The 16,060-nt window shown below is 40.2% G+C and overlaps 1 protein-coding gene across 1 annotated transcript in view; it reads left to right on the forward strand.

Annotated features, from left to right (window-relative positions):
- cep85l (centrosomal protein 85L) overlaps positions 1 to 14,484 on the forward strand; it is a 61,590-nt gene extending 47,106 nt beyond the window's left edge. Inside the window, exons 4-13 of the mRNA XM_071906357.2 lie at positions 2,025 to 2,110; positions 5,326 to 5,443; positions 5,579 to 5,737; positions 7,745 to 7,897; positions 9,078 to 9,232; positions 9,434 to 9,551; positions 9,656 to 9,706; positions 9,998 to 10,105; positions 12,183 to 12,366; positions 13,438 to 14,484. Coding sequence (XP_071762458.1) covers positions 2,025 to 2,110; positions 5,326 to 5,443; positions 5,579 to 5,737; positions 7,745 to 7,897; positions 9,078 to 9,232; positions 9,434 to 9,551; positions 9,656 to 9,706; positions 9,998 to 10,105; positions 12,183 to 12,366; positions 13,438 to 13,607 — 1,302 coding nt within the window. The 3' untranslated portion in view covers positions 13,608 to 14,484. The remainder of the gene's footprint in view (positions 1 to 2,024; positions 2,111 to 5,325; positions 5,444 to 5,578; positions 5,738 to 7,744; positions 7,898 to 9,077; positions 9,233 to 9,433; positions 9,552 to 9,655; positions 9,707 to 9,997; positions 10,106 to 12,182; positions 12,367 to 13,437) is intronic.
- Positions 14,485 to 16,060: the final 1,576 nt, after the last annotated feature.

Raw genomic sequence — 16,060 nt, forward strand, 5'->3', positions numbered from 1 at the left:
AAATGTAACTGTTGGCTAATCTTTTCATGTGATAAACGGGTGAAAATGAGGTGTCTAATTCATGCTATTTTATGAGATTGCGTTGAATGTTTGGGGCCTCAGGTGATCTTGACTACAGTTTTTGTGTCACTTTAAAAATGGTGTCAGCAGCAGATTTGGCATCAGCCATAGGATGTATGTACACTACGATAATTAATAATTGGGGGATTCCCTCGGGAGGTAAAAAAAGTCAAATTGATACAGACAATAACCCAATATCGAGCAGACACAGCTGCTCACGCACAGTGACATTATTACAACATCTGCGATGAATGTACAGGCATACAAACCCTCCCTGCAAGTTCCCATTACCTCACTGTCCCGATCCAAGTGAAGAGGAGCGCCAAATCCATTAATATCCAGATCCGAATCCGTGTCCATGTAAGTAAGCCAGGTTTTCATTAGACAGGCTTCTCTGTACTATTAGAGATGATTGACAAGACAGACTGTACTTTTGCCAGGATCATAGAAGGCAGGCGATGAATGTAATTATATCGCTGTTGCTCCCTGGTACACTGGCGAATGCTGGCCTTTCCGTGTTTCCGTGTTGATTTTTTTATTTTTTTTAAATAATAGTCTGAAAAACAAACACGGACACCATGAACACCTGCCGCTGGTCACCGCAAGCGCAATTCCCCATTCGGTGTGATGATGGTGATGATGATGATGGTAGTGTTGATATGACAGTGACTACAATGATGCTCCGCGCAAGAAGATACTGGTCTTTATGTTAGTGGTAATAAACTTGTGTTTATGCACAATGGGCCTCATTTATCATGCAATTTCTGAACAAATTTGTTTATAAATACTTTGTATCCACCTTTACACATGGAATCAGGATTTATCAAAGTTTTGTTTGTTTTGTTTGTACATCCAAACGCCACAGTTTGTCTTTTATCTCAAGTCTTTCACTTTTATTAATGGACAGTAAATTGGCTGCTTTGAACGTATACTTATACTTTCTCTCAAATTATTACATAGAAGAAAGCCAGAAAGAAAGCAATAGTTTAAAGAAACCAACATGAATTTGTTGTAGGCCTAGATGCGATTTCAAAAAATGACTGATCGATATTGCGCAATTGGAGAGACTATTTAAAGGGCTAAAACACTGCAAATCCCCCAATAATCTGGACTCAGAGGGAAGGGAGAAGCAGATAGGGGGGTGGAGATATTTTGTGTACTGGTCAATCACAATCCGATGTCATCTGTTCCCTTGAGCCCCTCGGCTGGTGGATAGTTTCAGTGCTGGGCATGATGTCGCTTTTCCCATCTGGAACAGTGCCAGAGACTGACACATCCCCAATGATGGCAACGATGCAATCAGTGGTTTGGGAGGGTGCACCAGCAGTTATTCCCTGGCCTCCTCCCATGAACTTGACATTCCTTTGGTTGGCAACAATGCACTTTGTCAAGGTCATGGCCTCCTCCCATGACCTTGACATTCCTTTGGTTGGCAGCAATGCACTTTGTAGTGAACAATTTTAAATCAAACCACTTTCTATTAACTTCTTGCATGGTTCTCTACGAGGATGTACCAGCCTCCTTCCATATGTCAATTTTTTGTGGAGCCATAATCCCACTGCTCCTGCTGCAGAATAGTATTTGTTTTTTTCAAGACAGTGAGTATTACCTCAGTTTCTGCACCGCTGAAGTTCTTCTTTTTCACTTTCTTCGATGCCATTTTGGTCCGGAAGATTGTAAATGTGGGTGTTCTCCTATACCTTATGTTGCATTTCTGAGCTGGCGCCAATGTTAATTCATGATAATTAAGGCCTTGTGAACGCGCTTTCCATTTACAAATGATTGGGAACATAGGCACATGAATACAATGGACATCATGTGACTCGAACATTTGACAAATACGGCGGCAGTTGTTAGTTCGTAAAATTGTACGAGGAAACACACATATTTACAAAATGAGTGATAATTGAGACCCATTGTGTGTGAGCTAACCTCTGTGTGTGTGTGTGTGTGTGTGTTTACAGATGCTGTCGGGGACTTCCCTACCTGTCAACACTCTGGTGAAGATTAAAGAGGGGCTGCTGAGACAGAGGGAACTGGAGATAGATAGGTACTGCTGGACGTACACACACTGGAGTGGCTGGAGTGACTGTGTCATTTAATATGCATGAAGGAAAGAACATGATGTGCAACAGACAGCTGCACAACTCATAACAACTCATAACAACTTAGCAAGTTACTTCACAAATGGTCACACTGACTTTATGACAGCCAGGGCCCAGTCACTGCCGGAATACATGGAATAACTGAGGTGTGTCTTTACAGCTGCTCACATATATTTTACAATGGCATCACAACCAGGCCAAATATACAGCAGGACAATATTGGATATTTTGACTAATACTGATCAAAAGGCCTCTAGAAATCCTAGACATTCTGTTAAACAGTCAGGGTCAGAATTGCGGTCCCTGCTATGATATCTGGAATATCACTTGATTTAAAGGTCCCATATTTTACACTTTCCAGTGTTTTATTTTATGTCTTGAGGTCCATTAAAAGCTGTGTGTTTGGTGTCATGTACCAAAAACACTCTCAATCCATTTTTACACGTTAGTTTTCCAGCATCTCTCTGAGCCTTACCAAGAACAGGCTGTTTTTGTCGCTGTGTCTTTAAGGCTCATTAATATTAACGACCCTCTGTTCTGAATTGTTAACCGTTTCAAGAGTGAAACATGAGACACCGCAGGGAAACAACACTGGTGTCAAAATGGCACCACCGTGACAACTCTAGTTGCCGACAGTGCGTTTTGTTGCTTTCACGATGTTTAGATAGCACTCTGAAAACTGAAACTGAACTGAAATCCCGTTTTCCACAATATGGGAACTTTAATGAGTGAGAGTCACATTTGGTCACATTTCCATTTTAGCACCTCTCACTGGTGAAGTAAAATTTGAGAAGTGCACTTAATTTAGCAGTTATTGTGGAGCACTTAAATTATAAACCACAAATTATTGAGGCACACTTAATCATTTCTGATAGCAAATACATTCAAAGACCATTTTACTAATTTGATGTCCTGTCTAGAACAATTCAGCTTCTTTCCTTTCTTTCTTTCTTTCTTTCTTTCTTTCTTTCTTTCTTTCTTTCTTTCTTTCTTTCTTTCTTCCCTAATACATACTACTCATATTTCTTCTTCATCATCATTATCAGTACCACAAACTTGGTGACTGATGTCTACCTAGAGTAGCTAGCTGTAGTTTTAGTTTAAAATTATTTGAAGTAAGCTAGCTTTGTAGACAAGCTGCCTGACTATCTAATGTTATCGACTTGACTGGCTAACTTGGTGGTAATAACAACCTGGCGCCTAGTACCACTGCTCGATTTCATTCAACAGACTTCATGTCAACGACAGTAAACATCATGTAGGCTATGACTTTGACTTTGACTTTATTAATTCATGCTTGCAGTAGGGTATATTGAAAAAATCTATCAATAACATTAAGATCATAAAACATGGACATAAAAAGGACACATTTGTACATGTGAAACAAGACAAGGTAAAAAAAAATAAAAATAGAAATATGTTTACATACAAGATTACTAGGAATAAGTGGAGCTCAGACTATATTTTAAAACATGACAATGTAGCCTCTAGAGAGCTGTTCAAAGTGATAAAACAAAAACATAAATAAGTAAACAAATTGAAATAGTTACTTCCTACACAGTTTATCAAAAAAGAGGCAAGAATACACAAACAAAATTCTCATCACCTGCTTCATTAAAAAAAAAAAAAAAAAAAATTGACAAGCTCTTTTAAGATGCTTGATTAATTAGCCTAACTGCAGTATGCAGAGTTGAATTTTTCAGTAGGTTTGTTTTGGCCCTGAACTCCGCCAGTTTGTTTTGGTTTCTTAATGTTCTGGCAGTACAGCTGCCTCGCGTTGGTGGCAACAGATCATGCAGGAGATGTTGTGGTTTCTGCATGTCCCTTATCAAATTCACAGCAGCCTCCTCCCTCCTATTTTGAAGTGAAGGCTAATGACTCTTCTTACCGTCTTTTGACTTTTCAGGCAGTCATCTCTGTGTGCGCGCAGGTGGTGGTCACTCATTTGTCTTTCATCTGCATCAGGGAGGGCACACTAGGGGCACACAGACAGCATGCTGGAGCATGATGAAAATAGTAGAGGCCGCACACACTGTTCTCTCCCAAAGGACTCTGTGTTCAACGAGAACACGACAGAGTGGCTGCAGTGTGACACGAGAAAAGATGACAAGACCGACAGATGCAGGCATATGTTGGTTATGTAGGCTTAATGGGCCCTTTCTCCTAAGAGGGAATTCAGGCAGGTGCCTTTTATTTAAACAAGAGCTGCTTGGTGCGTTGGATGAATGACGAGTTCTGACTCGTAGTAAATGGTACGGAAATCAAATACTTTAATACTTTTCAGTTTTTAATGTGTTTTGAAGTAAAATGATTGTTAATTTGTGGTGATAGGCATGCAAAACTAACAGTCAAAAATCGTAACTGCAACCTTGTATTTATTATATAGTCTGCTAAGAGATTTGAGTTTCAGTCACGCATGTGTGCGAGAGCACGCTGCAGAAATGGCGTAACACATAAGGCACCACCGGCAGGTGAAATGGTATGAAAATAGGGAGTGCCGAAGATCATCGGTGGTTTTGATTGATTTGATTTGATTTTATTAGGATCTCTTTTAGCCAAGAGGGCTATTCTTCCAAGAGTCCAGTACAATAAAATCATATTTTTAATCAAAAACAAGAACACAACAACACACACACACACACTCATACCCACACTCACAAACATCACACAAACAACCTAAAAACATTTTCAGTAAAATGACAATAATCCTTAAAACAAAAAAAAAACAAATTTTTTTTTTACTATTTACGACAATAAATTAAAAATTTTCTAACTAATATTTAAATCTGCCAGGATCAAGATTTTTTTGTTCTCATCTGTAGCTTTGTCTACAGCAACATACAGTAAATCTTAATAATAAATCTTAGAATTTGGCGGTCTATAAATACAACAAATGAGAATAGGTGATTGATGTGGCAGCTGTACTTGTGTCCATATTTCTTCTAGCTGATTAACACAAAGGTCGTCCCTTCTTTGATACCGTATGTGATTCTAAACATATATATGACTCTATCCTCCTTCCTTATGACCATGAACAGTTATTCAGCAGGCATCATATTCTTTACTTTTCTTATCATGTATTTGTAACATAAACATGTTTTTTGTGCTAGGGAAAAGCAGATCACAGTGATTGTAGCCAGCAATGGTTTCTGTCTTCCAGACAAAAGCAGCAGATCCTGCAGCTCCATGCCCGGATCAGAGAGAACGACCTCAGAGCACAGCAGGTCCTTCAGAGCCAGAGGGGACGCTCTGATGACCCCTACATCCTCAAAACTAAGGTAACACTAAGCAGATACCTATGAGTGATATACTTCACAGATATCTGCATATAAATTCATAGACAAACTGACACATATATGGAAAATGTTTAAATAATTATCAAAGTTAAAGCAAAAGCTCTGGTTATCTAATAGGATTCGGCAGCGGGAGCCCCACCAGGGCATCCATGCTGTGATAATGAGGAGCTCGGCAGGAAACTGGCAGCGGCTGAACTGGAAGTCCTCCATCTGAATGAGTTCCTCAAACAGAACACACAGAAATACACTGAAGACATCAGGAAACTGGAGGAGAAGGTACAACAGTCACCGGAGTTTCCATCCATTTGGGAGCACACTAGGAATTGGCAATGACAACATTTGGAGAAAGTAGGGAGAAAAGGGGAAAAAAACTCAGAGGATGGGTTATCAAGGCATTTTATTGGCAAGTTATTGTCAGTAAGAAACTATTGCTGATTGGGTCTACCATTGTCAATATGCAGACTGGAGGGATGTTATAGACTATAAAGCAGGGGTCCGCAAGTAAATTTGGCCTCGGGACAATTTTTTCTAGGTTATTAGATGGCGGGCCAGAACATAACTAGAAACAAAAGCTCAATTTAAGACATTGGATTTAAAAAAGTTACCCGTGTTATCACTAGGCTATGATGAGGTGTGTGTCAATGGGAGTAAAGGGATAGTGATTGGAATCTCTGATTGGATTATGTTTTTTTTTTTTTATTAGAAACATTCTGCTAGATGGAAAATTATAAAATATTTTGGTCCCTGCATTCTCCTCCATGAATGCAAGACACGTGAGAGGAAAAGGCTGACAAACAAAAACGTGGAGAATTGCCTGCGCATCAAACTTAACATCAATCTCACTGGATATCCAGAAAACTGTGACCGACGAGAGATGCAATTTTTCACATTAACACTACACGGCCTGGGCGTTGTGAATTTATTTTTGTCATTTATTTTTCTCCTCCTTTAATAGCGTTTGCTAAAAATATACAGACTGCAAAGCATAATGTGGTTTTGTAAGTAATATAGACCTAGAAAAAGAGATATTTGAGTTTTGTGGCTATTTTTACAAAACGCCCTTCTCCGGCTGTGACTGCGGTCAGGACATGTGGCACCCAGCCACAGGAGCGAATTGCTCTCTCCTGCGATTTGCATTTAGTTCTTGTGCTTCTGTTTTGCTGAAATATAAGTTGGATCAAACTATTAAATTGCATTCTTATTTCATGAAGAAAATGTCATTATTGTTGTTACCGTTAAATCATTTAATTTTCAGCACCGGGCGGGCGCTGTCCACAGCTATTGATAGTACTTACAGTATCAGCACCACATGGTCGTGCCGCCTGCCTGTTCAGTGAAACGCAGCCGTCATCCAGCCTCATCATAAATTTAATAGCCTATAACTTGAGCATTTTTTAAGTGGGGGTAATTCTTTATTTGGACATTATATTGGGGACTCTCATAGTTGGCAGAAAAATTTAAAGAATTCTAAAATCTATGGGGGGCCAAAAAATATTGCTGGTGGGCCAGTCATGGCCCGCGGGCCGCCTGTTGCCAACCCCTGCTACAAAGGATTATTATTGCTCAATATGGACAGAGTGTACACACTGCAAGTGACTTTGTTGATGGGTCAGTGCAAGAGGCTCTGATTACATCTATGTAGTGGTCTCATGCAGCTACACTGGGGAAATTTGAATGGCTGTCCATTGTGCATGTGCTAGGCAGAACTATTCTTGATGGAACAAAATCACATCAGTAGGGAAACCAGAAAGCATGCGAAGCAGATTGGATGTTGATGGCTGATGACCGTGAAAATTTTAGCTGTGGCCAATTTTTCTCTTTCTCTTGTTGATCATGTTACTTGCTGTGTGAACATGGTGTTACAGCTCTCCAACACCACATCTCAGAAAAGGATCTACAGTATATATTAACTTATTACATGCATATGATGTACATCCATTCACACACTTTTGATGCAAATTAAGTGCACATTTCATATATCATATGCACACAATATAATGTGTGTGCACAGAGTTAATACTTTACCACGTAATACTTTTTTTCCTACTGGACAGCCAGGCTAGGCTCCATACAAAGCCACCGGACTAGTCCTCCAGACAAAGATTCAACAACACTACATTTGGTAGACTCGGTTTAGCATCTCTCTTTCTAAACCAGTATCAATTCCTATTCAGTTCCATCGCCACAGGGCATTCTTGGTAGGCAAACAATAGGTGATTATATTCAACACCATAATAATATTTAATGTCACTATATTACTCATATGAGGCTCGTTGTCTACAGATGAAGACAAGGGATCGCTACATCAGTAGTCTGAAGAAGAAATGCCAGAGAGAGAGTGAGCAGAACCAAGAGAAACAGCAACGCATCGAAACACTGGAGAAATACCTGGCCGACTTGCCGACGCTGGACGAGGTGCAGGCCCAGGCCCAGCAGGTACACACACACACACACACACCTGGTAGATCTCACTTCCCCTCACTTTTTACTTTTTTTTTTGATGATCAGATTATAATCAATTTACATATTGTTGTTTACTAACTATATGAAAATGAGGAGGAATGGAGGGAAAAATGAAAGGAGCAGGAGGAGATGGAAAGGAAGGAAGGGCGGCAGAGGAGAAAAGGCGGGACAGGTGGAAAGGTGAGGGAGGAGAGGAAAGAGGAGGAAAGGAGGGTTAGGAAGTCAGTTGGGTTTTGACTTCCATCCATTCCTTACCATTTAGAAGAAGACAGCAGTGTGTTTCCTGCTGTGTAAGTAGCATAGTGTTAACTGGATTGACCAGCCATCAACTTAATGATAGTAATGACATTCATACTGGTGGTTGTGAATGGTGCAATACCTCCCATTGCCACCAGTGGTCAGTAAATATCAGGCCCTGGGCTTTGTTCCCTTTTGTAGATGTTTTGTACTTGTTCATTACACACCTGAGAAAGTAAGACAGATATTATATTATTATTATCATAGCAATAAAGTTTGAGGAACATTTAAACCTGTCTAACCATGTTACCAGTACAAGACACTACTAGCACATCACTAGTTACTCACCCCCTAGAACAACTTCACTTCCAGATAACTAATTTCCAAAGGTATATACTACCAAATTCATAAATAAATAAAACCAGATACATTTGTAATTGGCTTAAAAAAATCTAAATAAACCCTAATCTTAGCTGTTATAAATCTCTGGTAAGAAATCATAATCCAGTAGAATAGCTTGTCTCAGTAAAATACTTAACAAAATACCAAATCGCAGACACAACTTGGCAACTGAAACAGGTCATCATATAAAAAAAATAATGTTATGAAAGACGTGAATGTCCTGGTTCACACTGCAAACAAAATGAGATTGAAGATTGGAAGTAGAGAGTCATATAATTGGTTTTGCTGCAGATTTTGTATGTTTTATGTCACAATTCCAGCTAAAGTAACAAGGATGAGCATTGACCAGTAAAACAGAATACTGCTGAAAAAACCTCCGGTAATCCCAGAAAATATTGATTTATTGTTTTTGATTAATTTTGTTCTTTTATAGTACAGTTGTAAGCTGATTCTATGATATTCTTAGTGGCCATACTGATAATGTGTGTGTGTCTGTGTCTGTATGTGCGTTCAGCTGGAGGAGGTACAGCAGAAAGCCAAGGATCTGGAAAAAACAGTGTCTCGGCTAGAAAAGAGTCTAGAGGAAGGATGCACGCTGATGAAGGAGAAAGAGGACCTGATTGAGACCCAGTCCAAGAGGGAGAAGGAGCTGGTAGCAGCTGTACACAGGTACATGATGAACTACTGCTGTCTCCTGTCCCTCATAACTAGTTACTGTTAGCTTCAACATGAAGTCATGTCCATGGTCCATGGTTAGTTTTCGTAATGTCTCTACTTTTTTCTACATTGGACTGCAGAGTTGCTTAAAATGGTCTCAGATGTATCTCTCACTCTCTGTGTCTCTCTTTCTCTCTGTCTCCCTGTGTAAAGCCTGCAGCAGAAGGTGCAGCAGTGTTTGGAGGACGGGGTGAGGCTGCCCATGCTGGAGCTGAAGCAGCTAGAGGTGGAAAACACTCGACTACTGGAGCAGCAAGATGACAGCAGCAAGGTAGCAGGCTATACAAACACACGCAGACACACACACACACGCACACACACACACACACACACACACAGCATTGCCATTAACATGCCCTCTCTGCTCTCCATCAGCTGGTCGAGTATCAGAAGAAGCAGATTGAGAGACTGACCCAGGAACTCATGGTAATAACCAGATCTACACACTAAGACAACCTCTGGCTGACAAAATATTGCCATAGCAAGATATTCTCTTGACAGTGCACAATTGTCATAATTTCCTTGTTGATTTAGTCCAAAGTCATTTCAGCTGCAAAGGAGTTTGTATAGGGAGATTTAGAATTGGCAAAGTTCATATTTGGTTGTAGTTTGGGCAATGGATGTCATCCTCGTTGATGGAGAAAACCCTACTTTGTCTGCCCACATGCACGTGACACATAAATCAGGCTTAATTATTACGTGGTTGTGCTGTGGTAGGCCACCGAGAGGAGGTTGCAGAAGGAGAGAAGCCTTTCTCAGCAGCTACAGTCTCAACTGTTGGAAAAGGAGGATGACCTCGCCACCCTATCCAGAACCTTCCAAGAGGTATCAGTCAAGCCTGTTTCCTCATCCACGTCTGTCTGCCTGTCTGTCTGTCGGGGGGGGGGGGGTTGGAACATGTTACTTTCAAATTTGTTCTAACAAAGCCAAGACTGTGCATAGAAGCGCATTGCTGCTGAGTGACTGAGTGTCAGAGCCACTGGAGGGGGCAAGGGGACACCAGAGCTCTCTCCTCTTGACAGACATCTCACTTTGATAACGGGGAAAACCCTACTTAGTGGCACTGTGTTAGAAAAACAGGGTGACACCGATATGGCATTAGAGGAAGATGAGACTGCTGCGGGTGTCCCAGGTATCCTAAATGTGCCTTTTGTTTTTAGCCCCGCGACAGCAGGGGCTCTATGGATGGTATTATCGGTTGGTCAATCACTCTGTTCACCACAGACTGCAGACTCTCAAGCGGGAGACCCGAGTTTCGATTCCCGGCAGAGATGCTTCCACAAAATTCTACGTCGCGGGGCTGTTAGACTCTTAGTCTTGTTTTTTCTTAAGACTAAATCTTGTAGTCTATATGCACTAACTGAAATGATAACAAAAGCTACAAGTGCCAGCTGAGACTTTCTGCCTAAAACAACCCATCCTGTCCTTCTCCATCATTAGCCAGGATGGCTTAGCTGGTCAGCCACTACAGGAAGTAAACAAAACGGAGCAAAAACAAACTGAAAAAAAACAGAACAGATCTTGTACAGGCCCACGGTGTCCTCTAGAGGCCTATTAACAAAGTGTGGATGGCAGACTGATTACTTGCCTGACCTGAAAATGCCTCTTCATGCTGCTGTGGGAAAACAAGCCCAGATCCTGCTAAAAACCAACAGATTGTGGAATGTTAAGTTTCAATTTGTTTCCACAACGAGAGACTCTGAATTGATGCTGCTGGTCTACTGGTCATCGCCAAATGACAGACATGACATGATGTGACATCAGGGCATTAGACATTGATTTAGATCAATTTCTATACATACTTTTTATTTTGCCTATTTATTGGAGACACTGCATCTTGCAGCCAAAGATTCCCTCTGTCCTCAGCTGCGCCGTGGGAAAAAAAACAATGCTGCGTCAATTTTTTTAACGTGTTAAACATTAAAATTTATTTTCCCACCCCTACTTTTTTTTTTTTTTTTTTAAGATAAAAGTGTTGTACTTATACTGTAACTGAGTGAGCTTTCTCAGATTGGCATCAGACATATTGGTTTTAAAGATATTCTCTGTAATTTTTATGTCTTTTTCTAGATTATTGGTATATTTATTCTTTAGTGTTGATATGTTGGTTTCCTGATACAATTGATGATCCTTGCTGAGGATTCTGATCTGCTGATTGGGCTGTCTCAAGCCAGGCGAATCAGCTCTCCATTACATAATTGCTGATACGTTTCAGTTTCTGAACTTCTAAGTGGGCCATTCCAAACCAGAGGTGTCAGCCGTCCCATTTGCCTGTTGTCAAAATCAATAGCAAGTTCAGAAATTATTGAGTAATGTTGAGAACTAGGGATAAGTGTAGGTCCAGGGTAGTGGAAGCGACTTTAGCTGTATGTGGTGTTGAGAGCATTTGTCGAGGGGGGGGGCTCTGGGATGCCAGAAATCACTGTTGAGCCTTCTAGAGGTGTCATGGGCATTCAGCAAATTCAAGGAAGCATCTGTGATGGGAGGTGCCCACTTAATAACCCCAGTGACATACCCGCACTCACACAGCATAGCCTGATGTCCTCTATTGTCACCATTTGTGGATTAGTACATCTGTCTTTTGACATCTGCATTGGTCTCCAAAGATTTGCCATCGTGTATGAAATAGCTACAGTATAACTTAACACTCTGACAGTTGGGCCTACTTTCCTACTTCAAAATAAGTCAGTCTCAATATTTATGCACAGAAAGTCTTAGACTAGTCCCTGCTCTGAGCTTTGCAGTTTAATCCTTGTCCAGCACTAGTGGAAGAGGTGGATATAAAAATTACTTCGAAAAATGGTCAGAGAATCATGGTGTACTGGTCTGTTGGTTCATCGTGTCCACTCCTGGAGCTTGTTTCCCTAAGTTAATGGAAACTCCCTCTGTGTCTCCCACTAAGAACCAGCAGCAGGCGGACGAGGGTGTGTTGGCACATCCCGTATCCCAGGTGGAGATGCCGGAGGCTGGCTGTCTACTGAAGGAGATGTCGCTGTGTCTGCTGGACCTCCAGGCTCTGTGCAGCATCCTGGCTCAGAGGGCGCAGGGCAAAGAGCCCAACCTGGCCCTGCTGCTGGGCATCAAATGTATGTGGATAACACACACACACACACCAGGATATTGTATTTCCTGTATTGAATATTAGACACTGTTTGTGCAAGGCTTTGAACATAGGCACAGGCAGGCTGTGTGTGTGTTAGTTATAAAACAGCTGAAAATATGTGCTGGCTAGCCTGTCCTCTGATTAAATTTAAACACACACACATAAACATCCTCTACCTCTACCTTGTTCTCTCTGTAATGATTGTCTCTTTGCCCGGTGACCAACCTGACCTCCTGGCACATGTTTTTATTGTCAGATGAACAAACAAATATACCAACCAATCGAACAAACCAACTGAACATACATACAAACACACAAAAATGAATCGACAAACCAATCAAAGGAAACAATGGACAAACCCTAACCGATTGAAAGAACCAACTGAACAAATGAACAAACCCAAATGAATGAACAAAGTGGCGGGGATTATGGGTTGGTCTCTTTCTGTTCATTCATCCCTCTGTTATACAATATCGAGAACAGGAGAATAGGAGAATGATGCATCTCACCACTATGTTGCAATATTTTCAAAATTACGATTACAGGTCAGAACAAGGTGTTTCTGATTGGCACAGAGGGGGACTGCATCATTAGTGGGGGACAACATGTTTACTGATTCCTTGCTTTTCATTTACTATACAGCTCTGTCGAATAGTCAATTCTTATTGGCCAATGAAGGCATTCTGAAGTCTTATTTCTGAATAACAGACCACTGTTTCACATCTAATCCCATTAGTTCACAGTCAAGAAGTCTGGTTGTTTTTGTTGATTTCTAATCAAATTAACTGGTGCCACTTTGTGCCAAAAAGACGTCACTGCTTGGTTACAGTAGACAACACTTGGCTAACCAAGGTTAGAAAGATTTTTCCAGTATTAGTTTTAATTTATTCAGAGAATGCAAAACTTTTCATTGCTGGTTCGATGCTTAATGGCAATCTCACCAGAATTGTAAGTTCAGTTCACTTCAGGGTCTTGATTCACCCTTGTAGGGTTAGGGTTAGGGCTCACTGTATATTTCCCCTTACTTAGTGATAACTTGCCTCTTTCACTCTAGCGATGAGTATATCTGCTGAGGAGAACGACAGCAGGGTGGTGGTGGTGGAGGACGAGCTGAGAGCCAAGCTGCTGGAGGTTGGGCAGCTGAGGAGAGACATCGACGAGTTGAGGAAAAGCATCTCAGACCGCTACGCTCAGGATATGGGAGACAACTGTGTCACCCAGTGATGCCCATCACCCTCCAGCTCTGATACCGCTGCTCTGACCCTGGATTTTTTTTTTTAACTCTTCTTGCCCCCATCTCTTCTTCTCCCTATCTCCGCTGAGTCCTCTTCACTTTTGAGGCCTCAGTAAGCTTAATTGATAACCAGAAAAAAAAAACTGTTTTATAAAGGTATTTCTTAACAATTAGGTACAGAGAAGTAGAGTTGTTTTATTTTACTGCAGCTCTACGTTGAAGGGATTTCAGATTGTAGGCCCAAGCTGTGAATCAAGTTTACGTGAAGCAGGCTTCTTTATGTATGTCAGAGTTTGAGTTGTGAGGAAGTCATCAGTGAGGCTTCCAGTTTGTTGTAGAATCAGCTTTTACGATGGTCATGGTTTGTCTGCTCTTAAAAAAAAGGGATTGTGAGTATATTTTTTTATGTACAAAAAGTCAGAACACAAGTATGTCCCGCCTCCCAACCCCATTGGCCAGTAGGAAAACGACTGAACTGCTGCTATGTCAAAGTGCCTCTTTGAGTGACAGCTGATTCCACCAATCAGCTACTTGCATCTGAAACCAAGGTTCCTTTTCATATCTGTTCCATCAAGACATCCACCCTCATTTATGAAGCAGTCAGAAATGATCACAGATTCAGCACTGCAAGGAACTTTTTCCATTTGATTTATGAATCTCTTAATGCTCTAATTTGATCCAGCTTGAAAGACGCTCATATTTGGCAACGCCTTGTAACCAGTCCATGTAATAGGAGGTAATGGTTTTAATGGAGGTAGATTTATTTCCACACTACAATACTGTAGTTTAAGTTCCGTCTCGTTCGCTTCTCATACGATGCATTTTTATGTTTGAAGCCTTGTAGAAACTTATAACAGTGAGATAATATAATAACTCAAACTGTAATACAATGTCCCTCTGAATGAGTCAAAAATGCAATACAACCTGAGTTTATAATATTTTTTCCTGATAATATGGATAACTGATAATTATTATAAGGGGTGTAACTTGGTTCAGTTATTACAGTGTCAGGGTGAAGATGTTATTACATCATCTAGTGATTTATTGCATTGACAGGTTTTACCCCATTTTAACTTAAGGACATTTTATGACATTGTAACAAGTTATTACAATACCTGTAAGTTATTACATTATTAGCCGCTACAAGTATAACCAAATAGAGCGAAATTATACATTAGGCCAGCCTATTTCCGCATTTAATTCTGTAGATTGATTTGCCATGATCAAAAAATGATTTAAATAATATCATTGACTGAACAGACAAGTTTCAATAAATAATGCTGGCTTATTTTGCCATTCTGTTTGCCCAAATATGCAAAGAATTACTTCAAATTAGCAAATTCACATTCAGACCGGACGTGGTGCAACTGATACGTATCACAAATTGTGTATGTTCATATTCAGATTCAATTGGAGCGTATGCTACATTCAGAAATCAAAACAGGTCAACCTCACCTGAGCAGCACTTCCCTTCTCAAAGTGACTGATCACACCTCTCCTCCCATAATTCCATCTTTCTGGTTCCTGTGTGTATGAATGAGCTAATGTAAAATACAGTGTAAAACATGTGGCCAATTTTTGATGTTAGAAAAATTTAAACCTGGTAAAATACAGAGGCAGAAAAAATAAGAGACAAACTTGTATCATCCACCTGAATATTTTTGTCTTTTTAAGCAATATTAACTTTCCAGTTGTGCTGTTAACCAGGTTCTTTAGGAGTCACTGATAATTAATTAGCATATAATTAATTCAATCATGACGTGTCAGGTAATATTCAGGTGTCTGTCAAACCAAAAGAACAGTTCAGGAGTTATTCTCATAGCAGATAAATAGAATTTATTTCTTTGGTGAAATCATAACTTTGTGTGTCATTTGTTAAGCCAGTTTTCAGTATCTGTGTGGACAGCATGCAGAGCTCCAGGACATCATTACCAATAAATATTAGACGGACCTTAATAAAGGACCTGGAAGGGTTACCCAAATGTATCAGTCTAATGTAATCAACAATGAACAAATACATTGTAATTCTGTATGGGTTTCCCAAAATTATCTTAATACAGAGTCAGATGAGTTTATGGAGTGAGATTAGTGAACATTTCCCTGTTGTCTTTTTGTCAAAACTTAAATTGTTTCTCATACGGCATCACAAGTACATTTAAAGCACATAATAAAAGCATCATAATTCGAATACAGTATGAGTATACAGCTAATAATCCTATAAGTCAGACCAGATTCATAATGCATTATGATGCATGTCAATGTATTATAATGCATGTACATTTCTGTGGTGATTATAATGTAAGAATAGTTATTGCACTATATGCTGACAAGATGCTGATAATGTGTTTTTGATGCCTCACAATGCACCTCTATTCAAGTGTTTGGGTGTTTTGTTTCACCTCAACAGGAAAACTGCTCCTATATACAGAAAGTTAAATAGGAA

The sequence above is a fragment of the Centroberyx gerrardi genome, chromosome 18 (assembly GCF_048128805.1).
Source record: "Centroberyx gerrardi isolate f3 chromosome 18, fCenGer3.hap1.cur.20231027, whole genome shotgun sequence".
Classification (NCBI taxonomy): Eukaryota; Metazoa; Chordata; class Actinopteri; order Beryciformes; family Berycidae; genus Centroberyx; species Centroberyx gerrardi.